The sequence below is a fragment of the Semicossyphus pulcher genome, unplaced genomic scaffold (genome assembly GCF_022749685.1).
Source record: "Semicossyphus pulcher isolate SPU_LCO1_2020_fin unplaced genomic scaffold, fSemPul1.0.p SCAF_6, whole genome shotgun sequence".
In the NCBI taxonomy this organism is placed as follows: domain Eukaryota; kingdom Metazoa; phylum Chordata; class Actinopteri; order Labriformes; family Labridae; genus Semicossyphus; species Semicossyphus pulcher.
Genome location: NW_027211737.1, coordinates 2,284,222 through 2,305,850, shown reverse-complemented (window position 1 = coordinate 2,305,850; position 21,629 = coordinate 2,284,222). Strand labels below are relative to the sequence as shown.

The window sequence follows — 21,629 nt, the reverse complement described above, 5'->3', positions numbered from 1 at the left end:
TAAGTCTGGTATAAGAGACATTACCTTCTGAAAGAATGATGGATTGTCTATATTCGGTGCATGCAGAGCAGATCTTTTAACTTCGGAAGAAAGGAGTCCATGAATACCCTGTATAATGAGTTTCTTTTGAGATGTTAGTCTGAGAGAAAATGTAAAATGAACAGACAAACTACAAACCCATTTCACTACCCTGAATAAAAGCCTGTAATCCAAATTAATCTCCTTGATCTACAGCAGCTCAGGTAGACAGCCCCTGCTACTGCACAAATGGGAATTAACTAAATGCTTCTGCACCATGATACAAGCTGCTCTTCGTTGAAGTTTGCGATGCAACTCAAAAACAAGTTAGCATTTAACTCCCTCCAACTTCCTGCCTCTTCTGTCGTTGTTTCTACCTTCTGATCCTGCCATCTAGCTTCTCTGTTGTTTTCTCATAGGTCAAAGAAACTCTCCTGGAGAGCAGATGATGAGCTTCATTATAAAGTCAAGCAAGCACTCCCCACCTACCCCCATTTATTTCATTCAGGTAGGACAGATCACAGTGGAAGAGTTAAGCAGTGCCACATAGCCCGGGGGGGAGGAGGGTTGGCCTTTGGTAAGCAACAGGGGAGGCGGATGGGCGACACAGGCCCACTTTGTGTCCCTCATATCCTTTTTGATTAAGCTCTGGAACTGGAGAGTACTGCTGAGCCGCAGATAGCTCCCTCTGACTCTACCTGCTTCTGTCAGGCTTGGAGTTTCATGTAAACACACTGACACACTTGAATTCAAAGTGCCTGCAAGCATCTGTGTGTGCTTGTGTACGTGTCTGTGTGTGTGTGTGTGTGTGCGTGGGCAATGACGATTCCTTTCTTTACGTGTGCCTACCTATTGCTTCCATAGTGTGGATTAGCTCTGTGCTCTGGGGTATGGTTTCTCATATGCTACACAGCGGATCCCACCCTGGTCCCAGCGCCTGACAGAGACACATAATCCATGTTATTGCATTAATGAGATATTTAGTAATTAAAAAATTCTGTTGCTGGCGCCAGCTTAGCGACAGTCTGCTGAGAACTCCCCAAAAGGAAAAGAGCTCATGCTTAACTGTGACACTCAAGCATGAGTCAGGAGACAGATTTTTTTCCTTAAAGCACTAAAGCATACCATGTGCATGGCATCACCTTGGCATCAAATGACCACCTCCCCAGTCTGAGTTTGGGTTGTTTCAAGTCCGCTTTGCAGTTTGTCTACCCTGTGCATTGTTCACTTTGCCCTTTGCCATTGTATTTTAGCCCTTAAGGCAGTGGTCGGCAACTGGTGGCCCGCGGGCCGAAATTGGCCCGCCACCAATAATACCTGGCCCGCCAGATGACATTGATTAAAAAAAAAAAAAGATTAAAAATATATTTATATTTGCTATCACAAAAAGACAGTTCCACACAGATTTCAGCACATTTATTCAAAAGTTGTGAACTGACAAAATATGATAAAATAAAATAAAGCAGCATCTGCCTGACCTCGGACGCACACTGGCTTGAGGTGGGAACTTTTGGCACATGTGCACTCTGAGAAAAAGGAGGAAAAAAGAAAACTCGCTCTCTGTGTGCCACTGCAACAGACATAGTACAAAATCTGTTTCATTTAATTAAAACAAATAACAAACTCGGCTCAAAGATCAAAAAAATAAAATAAAATAAAAGCAGCAAGTTCTGACGCACACCGGCTTGTGGTGGGAACTTGGGACATATGCTCTGCGCTCCTGAAATTACAGAGCAAAAAAGCGAAAAGGAAATAAATAAAATCAAGCAACAATATAACTATTTTAAAACTTAAACTTAAAAGGCTACTCACTTAATGGGAAAACTGGCATCTCCCTTCAGTTCCAATCTTTTAGATGTCTAGCGATATGGATGTCACTTTAATCCGCAAGCAGTTCTCCAGATTTTTTTGCATCAGGCAGTTCCTCTCGTGCGTCTTGATGGCGTTCATTGAGGAAAAGCTTGACTCACAAGTATAGTTGGAGGGAAATATCGTCAGCACATAAAAGGCGAGTTTCTTAATCAACCTGTTCTCCTCTGAGCATGCGATCCAAAAATCCGCCACGGATTGCGCACTGAGCGCATCGCTGACCAGGGAGCTTGTTTGAAAATCAATAAGCTCCAGCTGAAATGCGGCCTCATCCAACGATGGGATGGTTTTTTTAGCCAGAGAGGAGAAATCCGCACTTCGGACAATGAGTGGGTCACGGACAAAAGCGGAAATTATTTAACCGTTGTCTGAAAAGATCAATAAAGGATTATCTTATCTTATCTTATCTTATCTTATCTTAGCAACATTCGGCACATTGGCAGAAAAACTTCCTTTTAACAGGCAGAAACCTCGAGCAGAACCAGACTCATGTTGAACAGCCATCTGCCTCGACTGGATGGGTCAAAAAATGGGATAAAGGGAGATGTAGAATAGAGACAGGCAAAGAGAGCAACAACAACAACATTCTTACATCAACAAAAACAGATAATACATACAAATGGTTACAATGCCAATAATAGTGGTACAATTATTATTATCAGACTTTTATCATGACTATGCTGTTCTTGCTCATTTTTACACATTTGTAACAGTTGAAGTCAACAGGTCTATTATTAGCATTAGCAACTATAATAATGATACTATGGGGAAGACTGATTTCAATAGTTGTTGCAGACTGAGTCGAGCAGGTCCACAGCAGCAGGTGGTCTGCAGCAACGATCCCCAGGAACCTTCAAGACAAAGGAGCTCAAAAACTCGTGGAAAGATGAAAGATACAGTATATGGTTAGTAACCTTAATGGGACAAGAAGATACATTGTGAGGTAACCAAAATGTGAAGGTTACCACAATGGATACCTGAATTTTATCTAGGTAAACCAAGCTGATATGCAATACATGTGTTGTCCGAGTGAAATGTCTAAACAAGCTTTAAAATCCTGACTTACAGACACTAAAGTAAGGGGTACACCCTGGACTGATCACCAATCAATCACAGGGCTGACGCAGAAAAAAAACCTTCACAATCACAATCATACCTACCGGCAATTTTTAGAGCCACCAATTAATCTAACAAGCATGTCTTTGGACTGCACGCATAGGGGAGAACATGCAAACTTCATACAGAGAGGCCTGTGGGGCCCGAACTGTGATCCAAACCAGGAACCTTCTAGCTGTGAGGCAACAGCGCCAACCACTGCACCACCATGCAGTGTCAGAAAATCAATTAATTTATATTAATAAATATTATAATGATGTATGATTATGGTTCACATGCCTATGGGCAGGATACAGTACAGTGTTTAAAGACAGACAGCAGTTTGTTTCTCATGTGCTGCTCTTTGTTTAACATCTGTTGGAGTTTCACAGCAGCGTCTCTCTGCTATGCTCCGCTAAAGATACGTGTCGGGTCTATTTTTGATGGAGGCCGCTTCAAGCACGCGTCAAGCTGAACAGAGCAGATCGTTCCAAACAGGAAGTCACACACGAAAACGTAGTCCTGTGGCCAAGGGCTCACGCCGTCTGACGGTCCTTGGCACAGATGGAATCGAGACTGACACGGATCCTGTGGGATCTAGGCATAATCGGTCATCCTTTACTGGGAAAAAAATTACCATATTTCCCTTTTTCTTTTGTGGCAACAAAACAAGAAAATCCCAGAAGCCACTGTTTGTTTCTCTATTTCTTGGCAGGTAGCTGCGTACCAGCGGAAGGTAAACCTACAGTTCAATCAGTGTGCATGCGTGACTATATTGCTAACCCAACTAGCAAGATGGCAGAGAGGACAGCAGTATACTTCGTGGAAGTACTCCTGTTATTTTGAGTTTTTGGGCGAAGGGGACAAGAACAACAGGTTGTGTCATAGCGGCAACCTCAGGTGTTGAAAAATTAAGCCAATGCAGAAGTGCAAAAACTGCAGTTTCTCGAGTGGCCACTTGAGGCTGGCTCCAGAAGACAAGAAATAACATTACAGCAGATGGGAAAATGCCAATTTTTACGGCTGAAATAAACACGTTTACAGCCTGGAACAAAGAATGGGTTTGTTATAAATAGCTAATTTTATTGTTCAAGAAAACTGTACGGGGGGTGATTTTTTTATAACACACCCATTTTAATCATATTAAGCCTTAAATCATAGGGGCCGGATCACTTGATAGACAGGTGGATCCTGCTGACTGTCTGCTAGACAGCAACACAGACACACAGATATATTTTTAGCACTAAGTAGCAGGTATACTGTGCCTCTTTAGCTGCTTGTTAGCCTGTTCAGTGTTTATCAAACATTTATTTAATCCTTGGCCAGTAAATAGGAGTCAGGAGTTGTTGGCTTTTCCCTGGAGAGATTACAGCGGACCATAGTGGGGCAATTCTACAGAATTGTGTTAAAGTCAGAGTTGGAAACTTCCTGAAAAAAAGTTGTTTTTTCCCCCAACTTATTATGTATACGTATTGTGTAATATCCAAGGTACACATTTCTTGGAATTGTACACTTCATTCTTGCTTTGTATTTTCAGACAATTTCTGAATATTTTTCCTCGCCCAAAATGTGTCACTAACAAAACAAAATATACATCAAAATGAAATGGATTATAATGAACTATTATGATTTTGTTGTCGTCTATCTTTTAAATATATTTTATAAAATTGTATTCAAATTTTTTTACACTTGAATTGATAAAACACACACAGAACAATATTTTAAGTGTTATTTATGACAATTCTTCTACTTTGAAAACATTTTTTTCTAAACTTGATCTAACTGATTTTAAAGTTAAGGATTCATAAGTTTAATCTACAATGAACCAAACAATACCATTACATCCAAATTAATTACTCAATATTTTTTATTTTTGAGAAAACATGCCATGTTTCAGTTGTGATGGCACATTTTCAGTAGTGACAGCAATGTTACTGTTGTGACCTCAATAACTTGTTTGAAAAAAAATAAACTGAAAACATTTTATTTAAATAAAAATACATCATAAAAGTGGCATAAATTCACCCAGCATAAATATAGCAGACACAAAACAAAACAAAAAATTACAGTATCAGAAAATGAACAGACATGCCTCACTAATTGTTCTAGATATAGAAAGTTTGGAAAGTTTGGAGGAAAAAATACAAATTGATTTTTCTAGAGAAAAATAACTTAATCTGACAATGAAGAGGGTTTTAAAGTGATAATCTGGAATTTAAATAAATGTCTGTTAAATTACTATCTATCACCGAATAAGGCAACACAATGGTGATTGAGCCTATGGCCCACTGTTAAGAGCCATTGCATTCGCAATATGTAGTGTTATTATGGACTGGGTGTCTGTGGCAATTTTCGAGGAAAAAAAATCACAACCGGCGCCCAGTTAGTGACGCGTTTTCCATCATCCAGCAGTGGTGGGTCTGCCAGAGAGGGTAGGCGGAGCTACGCGACTGCTTTTCCGGTCTCTTGAGTAAAAAATCAATCAGACAACTGCAGCTGATTCAGAACGCTGCTGCTCGAGTCCTCACTAAGAAAGTAGATCACATCACTCCAGCTCTAAGGTCTTTACACTGGCTCCCTGTCTGTCAGAGAATAGACTTCAAAGTACTACTGCTGGTTTACAAAGCGCTGAATGGTCAAGGGCCAAAATATATTTGTGATCTCCTGACACAGTACGAACCATCCAGACCCCTCAGGTCGTCAGGGACAGGTCTGCTTTCTGTCCCCAGAGTCAGAACCAAACATGGAGAAGCAGCATTCAGTTTTTATGCTCCGTATATCTGGAACAAACCCTCAGAAACATGCAGGCCTGCTGAAACACTTACTTCTTTTACATCAGGCCTGAAGACTCACCTGTTCACAGCTGCCTTTTATTAAACTATTTTAATACTTTTATTTTAATAACTATTCTAAATTATTTATATCTGCACTGTAGCTTTTACCCTTATTTTTTATTTTTATTTTATTTTATTTTATTTTTAAATTTTAGCTTCTATTTTAGCTGTTCTTCTTCACTTCTTCTGTAAAGCACTTTGAATTGTCTTGTTGCTGAAATGTGCTATATAAATAAACTTGCCTTGCCTTGCCTTGCCTAAACAGTAATGAACTATGGCTGGACAAACAAAGAAAAGATCAATGACTGCTATACAATTTTAAAAATAAGTAAAAAATCCAAAGAAAAAGAACAGGAATCGAATAAGAGACAATATATTTAAAATCACTTTCAATTTCATTTCAACAATCACATAACAGTGAATGTATAGATAATAACAAATTAAATGGATTGCATCCAGCCTTAAATGACAGTGAATTGAGGAACACGTTTCTGTATCCAATCTTCCATGTTTACATTTTTAATTTGTTTTATTTTTTTCTTATAACTTCTAACTTTTAAAACTGAAGCTGATTTCCACGAGACAGATGTTAAACAGTTTCACATTATATTTAGGGGGTGTGGAAGCCCCAATGTCTCTACTTCTGTTTTTTCACCATCATCCTGTGTCTTGCTGTCTTTTCCTCCACTTTTTTCTGACATGTCTTTGCTCATATGTATATATATGTATATATACACACACACACACACACACACACACACACACACACACACACAAACACAGGCTGCTACCTTCTGGACACCTTTAAATAAACTAAAACATCAAGACAACATCCTCTGCCTCATGAAACTGTCCATTTTTGACATTGCTCGCCTTTAAATAATATAATGTTCTTCATTTGATTAAACTATGACACTTAATACACTATAATACAAAAAACGCTGCAGACTCGCAGCACAGAGAGGGGGAGAGCTGCTGTGCAGGCACTCAGAGGGAGGGAGGGAGGGACCGGGTGATCACGGACTGAAGTGATGACGTGATATTTGTTATTGATATATTTTGATATATTTGTTTGATCATGAAGCCTGATGATCCTCTAAACAACCATTGACATGACAACGCTGTCATGCTTGTGCTGAGCTCTATTGCGCCCCCAATAACAATTGAAACTTCAGCTAAAGTTCTGTTCCACTACAGTACATTAAAGTCAAGTCCAGATCAATAACCTTCGGGGCTAGGATCAAAACATTCGGGGCTAAAGGCCCTGATGTTTGGCTCTAACGATGCCACTGGACAGATGTCTGTCAGCTAGCATTTGACCACCTGAAAGCAATGCTAGCTAGTGCTCCTGTTTTTTCTGACTGTAACCGGCCCTTTAAATTGGCCTTTGATGTCAGTGATATTGGGGCTGTGCTTCTCTAAGAGTACTCATCAGGTGAAGAGCTATTTTTGGAAGAGGATTTAAATTTATCAGAAGCGTTACAGAGGCCTGTACAGACGCACTGGCAATAAGAAACCCACCTTTTCTAAAATGATGAGGGATGTTTCCCACGCAGTGATGTGCTGAAGAAGCGGCCTCCACCACTAGAGGTTGGAGGAGCTGCATGGAGGGAGCAACAACTCACATTTCCCTGCAACCTTGATGAATGGAATCTTAAATAGCTGTTTTCAGTGTGCAGTGAGCTCTTGGGGCTCCAACTGAACTGTCCTCACGAATTCAAACTGTTGACAAAATAAACTACTGGAGAAAACATTTGTTTTGTTTTGTTATACGTGACTGGATGCCAGCAGATTGGAACTCTTTCTTGAGAGTTCATTTTAGTATTTCAAAGGAAGGATAGATTTATAGATTTATAAATCATTGTGCAGAGAGAAGGGGTGGGATGAGTTAAGTTTCGACTTCTTCCCACACCTTTTGAACAAACTTTTCATTGTCTGTTGTTGTAGTTGTTCTCTTTTCTTTTCTTTTTTTTGTTCAAAATAAACTTTCAAATTTAAATTGGTATATTCTTTCTGTGCTGGCTAGAATTCTGATTTGGATGGGTAACCTCGTTGAACAGAAATGATTAAAATTGTTTCACCAATGGAAAATAATAAAATATTCTAAATATTCAACTTTATGTGGTTAGTTTTGTTGTTTAGGTTTGCTTTAAACTGACAATCTCAAAGATTTCAGACAGTCTTAGGCACCACCTAATGGCAATATAACCTAATTGTTGGAGCACACTTCCCAATCGAACCAGACATCCACGGTTGGCTCCGGTTGTAACTCTTGATCTTTTTTTTGGCTGACGGTCGCTTTCCTTTTCAGACTGTTCAGACTGACACAGTTTGCCTTCATCTGAGCGTCAAATTTGTTTCTTTTTCTTTGGATTTTCACTTATTGTTGAAGTTGTATCTGTAGTCATCCATCTTTTCTTTGTTTGTTCAGCCATAGTAGATAACTGTTTACTCGCAACACTCGCAGAGACCAGAAAAGCAGCCGCTTAGCTCCGCCTACCCTCTCTGGCAGACCAACCACTGCGGGCTGATGGAAAACGCGTCACTAACTGGGCGCCACTTGGGATTTTTTCCACAAATGTCACGACAGACAGCCAGTCTGTAATAATACTATATACTGCAAATGCAAAGGCTTTCATCAGTGGGCCATAGCCTCAATCACCACTGTGTTTCCTCATTCAGAGATAGATAGAGACTTAACATTTGTGGATGAGAAACAGAGTAAAAAAGACTGTGAGGACATAAATGAGGCACAGAACGTCCTCCAGGAGAGGCTTACAGCTCAGCTTCAGCAGATGCAGGACAAACACAAGCTTCTCCAAGACGAACAGGAGAGCACCAGAGTGTCGTGGAATGCAGTGAGCCAAAAGAATGACGCTGAGATCCTCGCTGTCAGAGAGCAGATTGACGTCCTTCACACTGAACTTGAGAAGGAAGTCAAGTCTCATGCTGACACAGTGTTGGAGAACCAGCAAGTCATGAGGAATTTGACTGCTGAACATGAAGCCCTCTGTAAGGAGATGGTGGAGATCAGGACCTTACATGAAACCACTCTGGAGAAGGAAAGGTTTTATGTAAGAGAGCTAGAGGAGCTGAAAACTCAGCTCAGCATCCAGACCTCACTCAACCTCCAGCTTTCCAATGAGCGTGAGGCTGAGAGAGAGAAGCATCTGCCTCCCCAAACAGATATCACCAGCTGTGAGGAGAGGCATGAGAGTGATGCACTGACTGTGAACTTCAGGAGCAGGTTGAAGTCCCAGTGACTAGCAGGAAGTCAGCCTGGAAGAGGTTCCGACACTTTCTGGGGTTGAGGAAACCGCAAGGTGGAAGAGAAACTCATCCACAACTGCTGACCCTCACCCCGATCCCTCTGACCCCTCCATAACTCCCATCTAGTCCCACTCCTATCAAACCTCCCCTAACCCCCCCAGCCCCCCACACCCTTATGGGTTTTCCCCGGGTTGCTCCGGTTTCCCCATTCATTTTTAACAGTAAAAAACATGTACAACATTCAAATTTGGATAGTCTTAATTGTCATCTATATTCCAATAACATCTGAAAAAAGTAAATACCTAAAAATACAAACATTAGATTTCAGCATCAATGGTTTAATGAGGTCGTTAGTATTAATACTGTCAAATTATTAAATAAACCTGTTGTCAGACATAGGAACTTGTTTTATTAATATGCTTATTGTTAATTTCATTAAACTTTTTTTGCTGTGAGATATAAGAAACTTTGTTGTTTAAAAGAACAACAGAAGAACCAATAAAATGTTAATTTTAAGTGTTGATTGAACCAAAAAAAGGTTTTCTGATACCTACATAAAAGAGAAGGATAAATTGAAACAGTTGAAAAAACTATGTGAATGTGAGCAGTAATGACTGATAACAATTGGATGAACCAGAATGTAGGGTTCTTTAATGTGTCTAAATAACAATTAAAAGTTACTGTAAAAACAGGTGACTGTGGAAAAGCTGTTAAAAGGAGACAATAGAGTACAACCTGTAACATTAAAATGAAGGGTTGGAATATCTGTAACTATGATACAGTCATCTGGTCTCAAAACTGTACAAATAATAGTTACAAGTATTGTAATCACAATGATTAAATACTTAACAACTTAATAGTAGAAGTGAAATCAAAATGAATTGTCCCTCAGTAATAACTATGAATTGTAATATCTTTGTAGAAGACATAGGTAAAATGTAAATTCAATGTACAGTATTTTTCAGAAGCTTTCAGTAATAGGGGTCTTTTTAAAAACATGAACAAGAAGCAATGCAATGCAACTTAAGTCCCTGACCTTTGACCTCTCTGATGCTGGCAACAACGGGAAAACAAAACTTCTCATGTGGATCAAGAAATCATCAGACTACACGATTGTACAGCAGCGTCTGCCCCAGATCCTCTGTTTGATGAGAAGGAACACTGAAACTGTGAAGTGTGTCAACAAGTGTGTGGGTTATATTTGTGGACTGTCAAAATAAAAGTGCAGTAGACTGTATAAAGGCTGTTTTTAGATTATTTAAAGAAATTTAAAGTTGCGGTCACAAAACTGATTTTATAATAAATGTTTTCATAATTATAAAAAATATTTATAAAGTGGTGGTTTTATAAATTTACTGTCAAAAGGTTTCATTATCAAAGAAGAGACAAAGCAAAGTGTCATAGTTGTCATACAGAAGTTACAGTACACAGAGAATTTTCTGTCATTACTGCCAACACGTCAGATACATAATGTGTTTCATTTTGGTTAAAATATTGTTGAATGTGTGCGCACAGATCACCTGGCACATGAAGGTTATCTGGACTTTTCCCTTCCTCTGATGTTTTTCTCAACCCTTTCAAACATGCTTATCGACTGCCTCGGTCTCTACATGTTAACACAATGAGAGAAAAATTCAATCACTTCAGACATTTGGTTGTAGCTAAGTTCAAGACAAGGCTATTTCTTTATGGAAATATTACCCAAAAAAAGCAGCCACAGCTCGGTGGGGGACATCTAAAGGGGAATCTACGCCGACACTGTAGCATCAGACGATGTAAGCCTCATGGCAGCGTCTACAACAGCTGCAACTACAGCAAAGATGTGTCTCAAGATCCCTGGCCATAAATAGGGGTGGCAGTGACGCCAAAAAGTGTGCAGTCTGCCAGAAACAGTAGACGAAGACAACTTTGCAACCGACTTGTAGAATTATTTCTTAATTGTGCATAAACTCTATATTTATGTAGGATTTAGAAGTCAAATGAGAATGAATTAATAGGATTGGTTTTCCCTGATGTTGAGGAAATGTACACATTCTTCTGTCCAATTAGTCTTGCCTGCTCATCAATAACTTCAGTAGGAAACTGAAATTGAGGTTGGCCAAAATTAAGAGATCAAACCGTTTAACATGGAGTCCCTGGTTGTGGGCATGTATTTACAAAGCAGTCAGTGGCTTTCTGCGTTTCACTGACATGCAGTTGTAGCGTAAATCGGTCGATTCATTGTTTAATAATTAATTAAACTCGTCATAGAATGCCTGCACTCTATATTGACGAGAAGTTAACTTTAAAGTTAATTAAAAGACTTAACCTATCATAGGTATTTAACGGGGCACCACCCAATTTTGACAAAACAGGGAAAACATATAATTAGTTACCTAATGATTTTAATTCTGTTAAGTCTCATAATCTGAAGGTTGCTACAGTTTAGAATTGAGTTCGTTTCGCGGTGTACAGAGGCTTAGTACTTCACACACACAAAGACACTTGAATCAGTTCTTTATAAATGAAGAATTTATTGACTAATACTACTAAACATACATGAGATAACTAAATATGGTGATGAACGTGAAACGATTAATAACAGGATGAATATGATGAAAGATGGATTGAAACCTGTTCAAAGGAGTGAAGTGTAGCAGCTGAGATATTAGGAGGTATATCGCCCAAAACCTTATACTAACCTTCCTAACAAATGTGTGACTAAAGCATCAACCCAAATATACAGTAAAACCAAAGTTAGACCTACTCGAAGGGTGAGGAGGGTCAACCGCGCTGCAGATGAGGCGTGTGGAGAGCGTCAGGTCGGAGTGATTCGAAGCTTCTGATGCCGGGGCTTGTACCCGGGTTCCCTCGGAGCGGCGCCGCACGGCCGATTCGGTCTCTCTTAATGATGACGTGCCGGTCAGTCCCGCGTTGCGGCCTGAGCCGGATGGAGGCTGAATGCGTCTTCTGGGCTCGGGACTGAGATTCTGTCCGAGCACCGGGGCTTGAGCACCGGGAGAACTAGAGTCTGTATTTTGAGCAGTTCAGATCTAATGCTGGAGCAATGTGGACACGCGAGGTCTTCAGCACGGCAGAGTGCACGCAGGTTCTGGGCCTACTCGCGGGCAAAACTTAAAAAAGGGGAAAGGGAAGAAGTTACGGAGGAAGGGGGAGGCGGAGGCGCTCGTCAGAGGCCGGGACGCAGGGTGTAGCACAAAAAGGGAAGAAGCAAGAGGAGGGGGTTGCGCCCCTCAGCTGCCGGGTCAGAGAGGATGCAGGAACGCGAAGGGTGAAAAGAGAGAAAAGTAAGACAGCGAGAGAAGTTGTCACCTCTCATTTAAAGGGTCTCTCCTTCCCCGGGGGGGAGCGTCCAGGCAACGGCGCGAGTTTGACCACTCCTCATATCTGGGACTTTCTCTACTTATTAAACTATTTATTTCTACCCCAAAGTAGTTATCCTTATCCATATAACCTCCACACATGTAATACATCTGGATTCTCAGCTGCACATAGACTCCAAACACCACAGGATGAAAATACACAGAATGAGGTTACATGGCAGATTCCTGAGGATAAAAGTACAAATTAATGATGAATGTCCAGATCAACACATAGCAACCTTCCACACTCTTTATGCACTTCCATGTGAATGTGACACCTGGATCTATACGGATATATATATACATATATACTTGTAGGGCATATATGTATTCACAGACACACAACCTTGCTAAATTCATTGACAGATGTCCTGACTGAATCAACATTCCTTTGTCTCAGTCACACCCCCCCTTCTTCCCCTGCCTGTCTGCAGGTCCGACAGAGAGAGGGGTGTTAGGTGGGGGGGGGGGAACAAATGGATGCTCCAAAACTCTTTCTTGTCCCCAGGGCTCTGGGATGTGAGTCGTTTCTGTTGATCCACCGTCCCTGGATCAAAGCATGCGGTTCCTTATTTCCCCACAGCTAATCTTGTGAGACAAACATTAACTGACCGTAGTCCCATGATTTATCAGATGATGTCCTTCATCTGGTGTCTGTGGGATGTTGGTCCTGCAGACGAAGAGTTGTAAAGTTTCCCCTGTGGATAACATCTTTAATTTATTGGTCCCCAGAGCAGAGCTAGTGGTCTAGCTCTCTTCCTGGTGGGGTCAAATGACCAGGTCAGGCCTGGATCAGGCCTTTCTTGATACCACGCTGCACAGCAGTGGGAAAAAATAGACTTTAAGCGTAAAACGAGCAGAGCTGCAGAAAATGACTCGCGTATTACGCCCGCCTCCCTCTCAGCATATGCAGCTGGTGGAGATTGCAGCATTGAAAAACATTGGAGCGGTTCTGTCCCGGCACACGCGTGTAAAAAATAGACAAAGCACACAGAGTTTATAAAGTTCAGTCTAAGGTTCAGTACACAGTCAAATCAGTTCCACAAACAAATCCACAGGAGAAGGCAGAGGCAGAAAACAGGCAATGATCATTTCATAGAAAAACAGTCGTGAGCACTAGGATAAAAGGCCGGACCAGGTGACAGGAAGGAACAGATAACAAACTGAGAACAAGAGGGAAGACACATGGGGCATACAAAGAGGGTAAGACGAGACAGGTATGGCCAATTAGGACAGGGCTGGCAGGTTGTGGGAATCACGGGGAACAGGAAGTCTTGAAGACAGACACAGGTAAGTTTCAAAATAAAACAGGAAGTGACAAAATGAAAATACACTGAGAGAAAGACATAACCTTAAGGAGTTTGATGGGGTGTGTTAATTGTGTGGAAATCTCAGATCCCATCGGCTATAGTCTGTGACGATAAAGCCTCTGGGGACACCGGTGAACGTCAGGGGCATTTTTAGGACTTGAAAACATCTGGGGCTTAGCCAAACACATCTGGGGCTAACCTCACACCTTGTAGGGGGGTCCGGGGGCAGCCGGGGGTTGTTGATTTTGTGGCCTTAAATAAATTGTTCATCTTATCAGATGTAACATATCTCTCTTACTTAATCTCATACTCAAATAAACATCTCTCTCTATCTCTCTCTCACTCTCACACACACAGGCGCGCACACGCACACATATATGTATGTATATACATATACATACGTACACACATATATACACACATATATATACACACACATACATATATACACACAAACACACACACATATATATATATGTATATATATATATATTACAATTATCTGATATATAGTTTTTGGGATTCAATAGATAATAGCAAGATCTTTATAAACATGTATCATTTGTGTAATTAAACCCGTTTTAAACTTCTTTTTTGGTTTTTGGACAACAGTTTGCACCAATTCCGTAGAATGGCCCAGCGATGAGAAGATCGGTTATTTTATGTTTCCTGTTACATGTCGACTCGCGGCTATCTCACTGGGCTAGCGAGTGGTGAGTCCCCTACTTCTTTATTCTGATAAATAAACACCTGCAGTCAGTCGCTACCACAAATAGAATCTCCTCTGTGGAAAACACAAAGTCAAACTAGCTCATTAATTATTTATACAGTAGTTAATACATCCCTCAGCTCTGGATTGGTACCTCAACCCCTCAAACTTGCTGTTGTTACCCCCATCCTTAAAAAACCTGGACTCAACCCTGATATTCTGAACAATTTCCAACCCATCTCCAATCTCCCCTTTCTGTCAAAAATCTTGCAACGTGTTGTCGCAGCCCAACTCAAAACCCACCTCATCTCAAATGCACTGTTTGAACCTTTTCAATCTGGATTCCGCTCACGACACAGCTCAGAAACAGCCCTCCTCAAAGTCACCAATAACCTCCTCCTCTGACTCTGGCCTCCTCAACATCCTCATCATGCTCGAACTCACTGCAGCTTTTGACACTATCAACCACTCCGTTGTCCTCTCCCGCCTGGAACCTTACCTTAACATCACCAGCACTGCCCTCTCCTGGCTCAGGTCATATCTCACTAACAGACAACAGTTCATCAACATCAACAACTATGCCTCCTCCATCTCTCCTCTGTCGCAAGGTGTCCCCCAGGGTTCGGTGCTTGGTCCTCTCTTGTTAATCTACATCCTCCCCCTCGGTAACATCATACGCAAACATGGTCTCCATTTCCACTGCTATGCTGACGACGTTCAGCTCCACCAAATCCATCACCACAGCAACTCGCTCCACTCTGACCAACTGCCTCACCGAAATAAAAACATGGATGCAAGCAAACTTCCTCCAACTCAACTGTGATAAATATGACATAATAATTATCGGCCCCAAATCCCTCACTAAAACCACCCACGACTTCTGCCTAACCATGGACAATTCCACTCTGTCCCCATCACCACACATCCGCAACCTTGGAGTCATCGCTTGTCTCCGTTCTTCACTCTCTTTCTCTGCTGCCGAAACTCTGATCCATGCCTTCATCACATCCAGAATTGTATACTGCAACAGCATCCTTTATGGTTCATCCTCCAAAGTTCTCAATAAACAACACATTCAGAACTCTGACGGAGCATTTACCATAGCTGCCCCCTCCCTCTGGAACTCTCTACCCCAACACATCCGAGACTGCACCGACCTGACCTCCTTTAAATCTCTGATCAAGACCCACCTTTTTAGAACTGCTTTTAAACTCTGATGTCTGATTTTATTCTCATAGTTCCTCTTATTGTGTTTCTTTTTTCTGTTCTTATTTTGTTTCTTTAGTTGGTTTTAATAATGTAAAGTGACTTTGAGTACCATGAAAAGCGCTATACAAATACAATGTATGATTATTATTATGGCTCATAACTGCTAGCTACGCTGAGAAGCATATAGCCTAGCTTCTTAGCTGTAGCTGACTGATTCATGTGGCCAGCCCATATGCTTCAGCTTGCTCATGCTCTGCCTCTTTGCTTGCCTCTGGATTAGCTGGCTCAATTCAGGCCTTAAAACGCTTCTTCGGAAACCTATGGGTGACGTCCTCTATTTATATAGTCTATGGTTGTGTCTGGAGGATAAGTGCTTGTAAGCTGCGAAGAGCTGTACTTCAAATTTGAACAAGCATTTGCAGCTAAACGCAGCTCTGCAACATTGGTGGCGACTAAGTTGTATTGTTTTCACTGAAATGGCCTACTGTATGCCTCTGCCCAGTGCGCTGTCAGATTGTTAGCATAATAAAGAGCTGTAAAGGTTATATTGCCACTGTCATTCCTGTTATTAGGCTGCAGAGTTTCAGATTAGGGGCTTTATACAATATAACTGACATGCATAACGAGTCACAAAGGAGGTTTTGATTTTTGTATCAGAAGTAATGCAAAAGTAATGTAACACATTAACGTTACCCAACACTAGTGCCTATATTAGTACTAGTATGGTAAACAGCCACTGTGATAGTCTATGGTAAGATTTCCTTCAAGCGACTGTTATTGTTTCTTCCAACACATAAGAGTGTACTGTCAGCCTGTTTACATGAACATGTGTGCAGATACAAATTGACCAAGCTGTGATCATCTTATGGTGCCTTGGTAAAGGACTTTGTTTCACGTGATGGAGGGACATTTCTCATTTCTTTAAAAACATCCTTTTTTCCTCTCTCCGTACATGGTTACCTTGTTCAAATGTTTTAGAATGTATATGTAATGTTTTTGTAAGAGTGCATCATATTTTAGTCCCTTATTTCCTCTCTTGAACAGGTGGAATGGATAAAAAACGAAGAACTGTTGAATTCCCTTGCTGACGACAACATTGACACTCGTGCAGACCACAACCTCATCATCAACAAGGCGAGACTCTCTGACTCAGGAAACTACACCTGTCTTGCCAGCAATGTAGTGGCTAAGAGACGGAGTGTCACAGCCACCGTGATAGTCTATGGTAAGATGTCCTTTGAGCTACCGTTATTGTTTCTTCCAACACATAAGAGTGTACTGATGTGCTGTTTACATGGCACTACATGCCACATGGGCTACGTTCACACTACAAGCCTTAGTGCTCAATTCCGATTTATTGCACAGATCCGATTTTTTTCTTTGGCTGGTCAGAATATTTTTACGGGTATTCTGCGTGTGGACATGTTGCTCTTCATATTTATAGTTTGACTCCCACCAGCGCAGAATCGTGACCAGTGTTGATCGAGAGTGACGTAATAGTTGCATGAATTCCAATTTGACAGTTCAGACTCAGGTTGCATTGCAAAGCATCAGTCCTGAATCCGATTTGAAAAGATCAGATTCCATGGGATTTGTGCTGTTCACACTGTCATGAAAAAACAGACCTGAGTCACATATCAGATTCGGACACCGTTCCTGCCACATTTGCTTTTGTAGGTCTTTATCTTAATCGAAGAACAACTAAAAGCATTTAAGAAAGAGAGAGTTGTATACACACCGCAACGAACGTGCTGTGCTCCACTGTTGCCTTGCAGTGCCTCAGAGCTTGCATAATCATTACTAACACCAGCTCTTATTTAAGTAATTAACTGTGCTAGAGTTCTGAAAAAGTAATGTGTTCACTCTTATCTCCTCTTCTTCTCTAACTTTGCTGAATTCTCCTTAGTGAACGGTGGCTGGTCCCTGTGGACGGAGTGGTCAGCCTGTAATGTGCCATGTGGACGGGGTGTCCAGAAGCGTTCTCGAACCTGTACTAACCCGGCACCTCTCAACAGCGGGGCTTTCTGCGAGGGCATGTCTGTTCAAAAGATCTCCTGCAATGCACTCTGCCCAAGTCAGTTTCACAAAAGTGAGTTTCTGCTTAGATGTAATACTTAAGTACATCTTCATAGAGTTTAAAAGATATAAACCTTATTTTCTCCCACATTTAAAGTTATATGTATAAATGATCTCCAGGTCGGTAGTCGAACCTGCAATCAGTGCGATGAGGACTGTATCCTCTGTACATGGGGCACCTGTTCTACCAGCTGAGTTAAACCAGCACCCCACAAAGTTATTAATATTTCATTATTTTATTGTATAACAATCCAGCCCTCCTCAACCAGTCCCTCTCCCTCCAAAATTGGGGAATGTTTCAGAGCAGGGCTGCCGCCATTCAAGTCATCTCTGCGTACCACCAGTGGTGATCTGGGGCTACCAGAATGACTGTTAGTTGCTCCTGTCCCCCCCCCCCCCCCCCCCCCTCTCAGAGGGGAGGGATAGCGTAAAGGTGTAAAGCAGCATCCTTGGCCATGGCGCGTGTGCAAATGTGTCCACCCCCAGGGGTGGATTGTCCTGCAGTGTCAGGGAGAATCACAGCAGGCAGAGGGTGTTTTGCCAGTTGGCAAACAGGTCCACTTCCACCCTCCTGGACCGGGTCAAGATCTGCTCCACCACATCAGGGTGAAGGGACCATTCGTCCGACACAGGGCCGCCTCTAGACATGAGGTTGGCTCCCCTCCTTTCCAGATCCGGAACATGGAGGGCCCTCAGAAAGCATAGTGCTCTGATGCCCAAGAAAATGGTATATCAGATCCTGAATATAACGTTAAAGTTATAATCTCGAATTTGATTTTTTTTTTTTGATTTTCACTTATTTTTTAAGGTTTTTTTGGAGTCATCGATCATTTCTTTTTTTGTTCAGCCATAGAAGATTACTGTTTACTCGCAACACTTGCAGAGAGCGGAAAAGCAGCTGCTTTACACACCTGTGTTTGTTGCGTTGGCTCCACTTACTGTCTCTGGCAGACCAACCACTGCTGGGTCAAAACGCGTCACTACCTGGGCGCCGCTTGTGACTTTTTTCCGCAAAAGTCGCCACAGACACACAGTCCGTAATACTGCAATTGCAAAGGCTTTCATCAGTGGGCCACAGGCTCAATCGCTATTGTGTTACCTCATTCGGCGATAGATAATGACTTTTATTGAAAATCTTCAAGATTATATCTTTAACTTTAAGACACTGACGTCAGTATACTATCTCATGTTTATCTTAATTAAAGCAGTTATCGTTTGTATGGGTAATAACACAGAACTTGAATTTATGTCTCATCTTATGATGATCATATCACAGCATTGCGCCTGATCAGTAAGTCAGCATCGGTGCAGACTCGCTGGTGGAGTGTTAAACAACCCACTCCCACTCCATACTCAGAGGTTTGGGACAGCACTCAATGTGGTGGAGCCTCCACACGAACACGCAAAGGGAGAGGGTGTAGGGAGTGGTTTGAGAAGGCCTGTACAGTCATGCTTCCACCAATTATGCAACGTCTCATAATCAAGAACTATAAAGAACTGAACCAATACTTTCTCAACTGGACCTCGAAAAAGGAATTCTCTCACTCATATTCTCCAAATTACATAACTGTAACTCCGTCCTCTCTGGAAGCAAGTACAAATCACTCTCTCGCTTCCAACTAGTTCAGAACGCAGCAGCTAGGCTTCTTGCTGTTTTTAACAGACGTCATCACATTACCCCAATCCTGGCTTCAGTACATTGGCTTCCTGTTACTTTTACAAGTGATTTACTGATCACTTTAAAAGCACATATGGGTCTGGCTCCAAGCTACATTGCAGAACTGTTGACACCTTATTAGCCAGCCTGCAGCCTTAGATCCTCAGGTGGGGGCCTGCTGGTTGTTCCAAAGTCGAGGGTTAAAACCAAAGGAGATTGTGCAGGGCCCCTCGGCTTTGGAACAACGTGCCTGAGGAGATGAGGCTCGCAAAATCAGTGTTGTTGTTCATCTTTTAAATCTTTTCTTAAAACTCACTTTTATAGACTTGCTTGTATGTGATGTGATCTTCTTGTTCAGTTTTAATCATCTTAATCATCATTTTAACTTTTTATTTTACTTTATTCCTTTTTTCTATCTTTTTATTGCTTGTGTCTCTTTTATTGCTTTTATAGTTTTATTTCTTTTTATTGCTTTATTTCCTATCTTTAACATCTGTTAGTTTTTTTATTGCTTTATGTCTTTTATCTTTATTTATTGTTTCTACTTCTTCCTGCTTCATTTATTCTATTTGAATGCTTTTTATTGCTCTTACCCTTTTTTCTCTCTCTCTTGTCTCCTCTTGTGTTCCCATGGTCCTGCGTCTGGCCATGTTGTGTGGGTCCTCCTGTTTCCTTTTGGGTTTTGTGAGTTGTGTCTTGTTATGATTTTGCTTATTTTTGTTATTTGCTTTGCTTGGTTGTCAAAGCACTTTGTTTTTAAATGTGCTATATTAAAAAAGTTATTGTTATAATTATTATTATTATTGTTATTAACCTCTTGAAAAATTTGACCAGTGGTGTCATGAAGAGTGGTCTGATGCGGGGCCCCTGATTTGTATGTCTTTTTGACTTGCAGGAGGTGGCACATGCATCAACGCTATGTGCGATGAGACAATACATTTTCCTGCTGTCTCATGCTGATCCTATGTTCATTGATTAGTGGCAGTGGTTCCTGGTTAGGTTAATCTCTGTGTGAAGTTAGCATGTTCTCCCGTGCAAGCGTGGGTTCCCTCCGGGTACTCTGGCCTCCTACCACAGTCCAGAGAAATGCTCATTAGGTTCATTGGTGACTCTAATTTGTCCGTATGTGTGAATGTGGAAGTTTGTTTGCACTCCTTTATCTGTATATGGTGAGTCTCAGCTTTGTCAGATCTGTCTTCGAGAGGAGAAGAAAACAACTTTTTAAATGCTTATTTGTTGAATGGAGGTCAGATCAATCATTTCTTATGCATTCCAGGAAGTCAGGGTAATCTAAACTCTTAACGGCTTACTCGGCACAGTGTCAAACGAAGTTGAATCCAGATCAAGTTGATTGAGAGCAGATTGTTTGCTGAACTTGTGTGCAGATGTCTGTTTATAGAGATTGAACCTAAAACCTAAATTTTCATCAGCTGACCACCAATTGGAGCTGTGATTGCATTACGATGTATTACATTCCGTGTTCTGTTTCCTGAATATGATAAAGCCTGCATGGTGCTGTTGCTAAAAAAGATCAGTAAGTTACATTTTCCTAAACATCTTTTGATGAGACTGAGTAACTAGTCTATTAGTATACAAATAGACTCTTCTCTCTAAATCGATCAATCTTACAGTTTTACAATGTTACAACTTCATGCTTTTGTCCAAAGCAACATACATCTGAGAGTTAATACAACTCAAGCAAGGATCAAGACAGGAGGGAACAAAATCAGTGCGTAAAGAAGCAGATTTCTTTTTTAATCATTATCAGCAACATCAACAAGGTCAATATCATCATCATCATTATCAGAAATATCCTAATCAACATCAACAACAACCTCAATATGATCATCATCAGTAGTAGTGGCCAGGAGGGACTGTAGACCTTGATGAGGGAGCCGTTTTTGTTGCTATTTTGTAAGTGAGCAACAGGGTTTTAAATTTCATGCAAGCAGCAACTGGGAGCCAGTGGAGGGACATGAACAGTGGAGTGACTTTTGCTGTTTTGGGTTGGTTGAAGACCAGTAATTAGCTGGTAATCAGTTATGAAGCCCAGGTTCTGAGCAGACTTTGTAGGTATGAGTTCAGTTTGTCCAAGCTGGATATTGATCTGTGGTTGCATAGAGGGACTGGCTGGGATGACAAGGAGCTCAGCCTTGGATAGGCTATCGCCCACATAGTAATGGCATGAGAAACTATGGGAGCAAATGATTGCACCGAGTG

At 41.3% G+C, this 21,629-nt stretch overlaps 1 protein-coding gene across 1 annotated transcript in view; it reads left to right on the top strand.

Moving 5' to 3' along the window:
* Window positions 1-21,629, top strand: part of unc5db (unc-5 netrin receptor Db) — a 259,568-nt gene that overhangs the window by 138,665 nt on the left and 99,274 nt on the right. Inside the window, exons 5-6 of the mRNA XM_069682905.1 lie at window positions 16,721-16,901; window positions 17,583-17,750. Of these exons, the coding sequence (XP_069539006.1) occupies window positions 16,721-16,901; window positions 17,583-17,750 (349 nt within the window). The remainder of the gene's footprint in view (window positions 1-16,720; window positions 16,902-17,582; window positions 17,751-21,629) is intronic.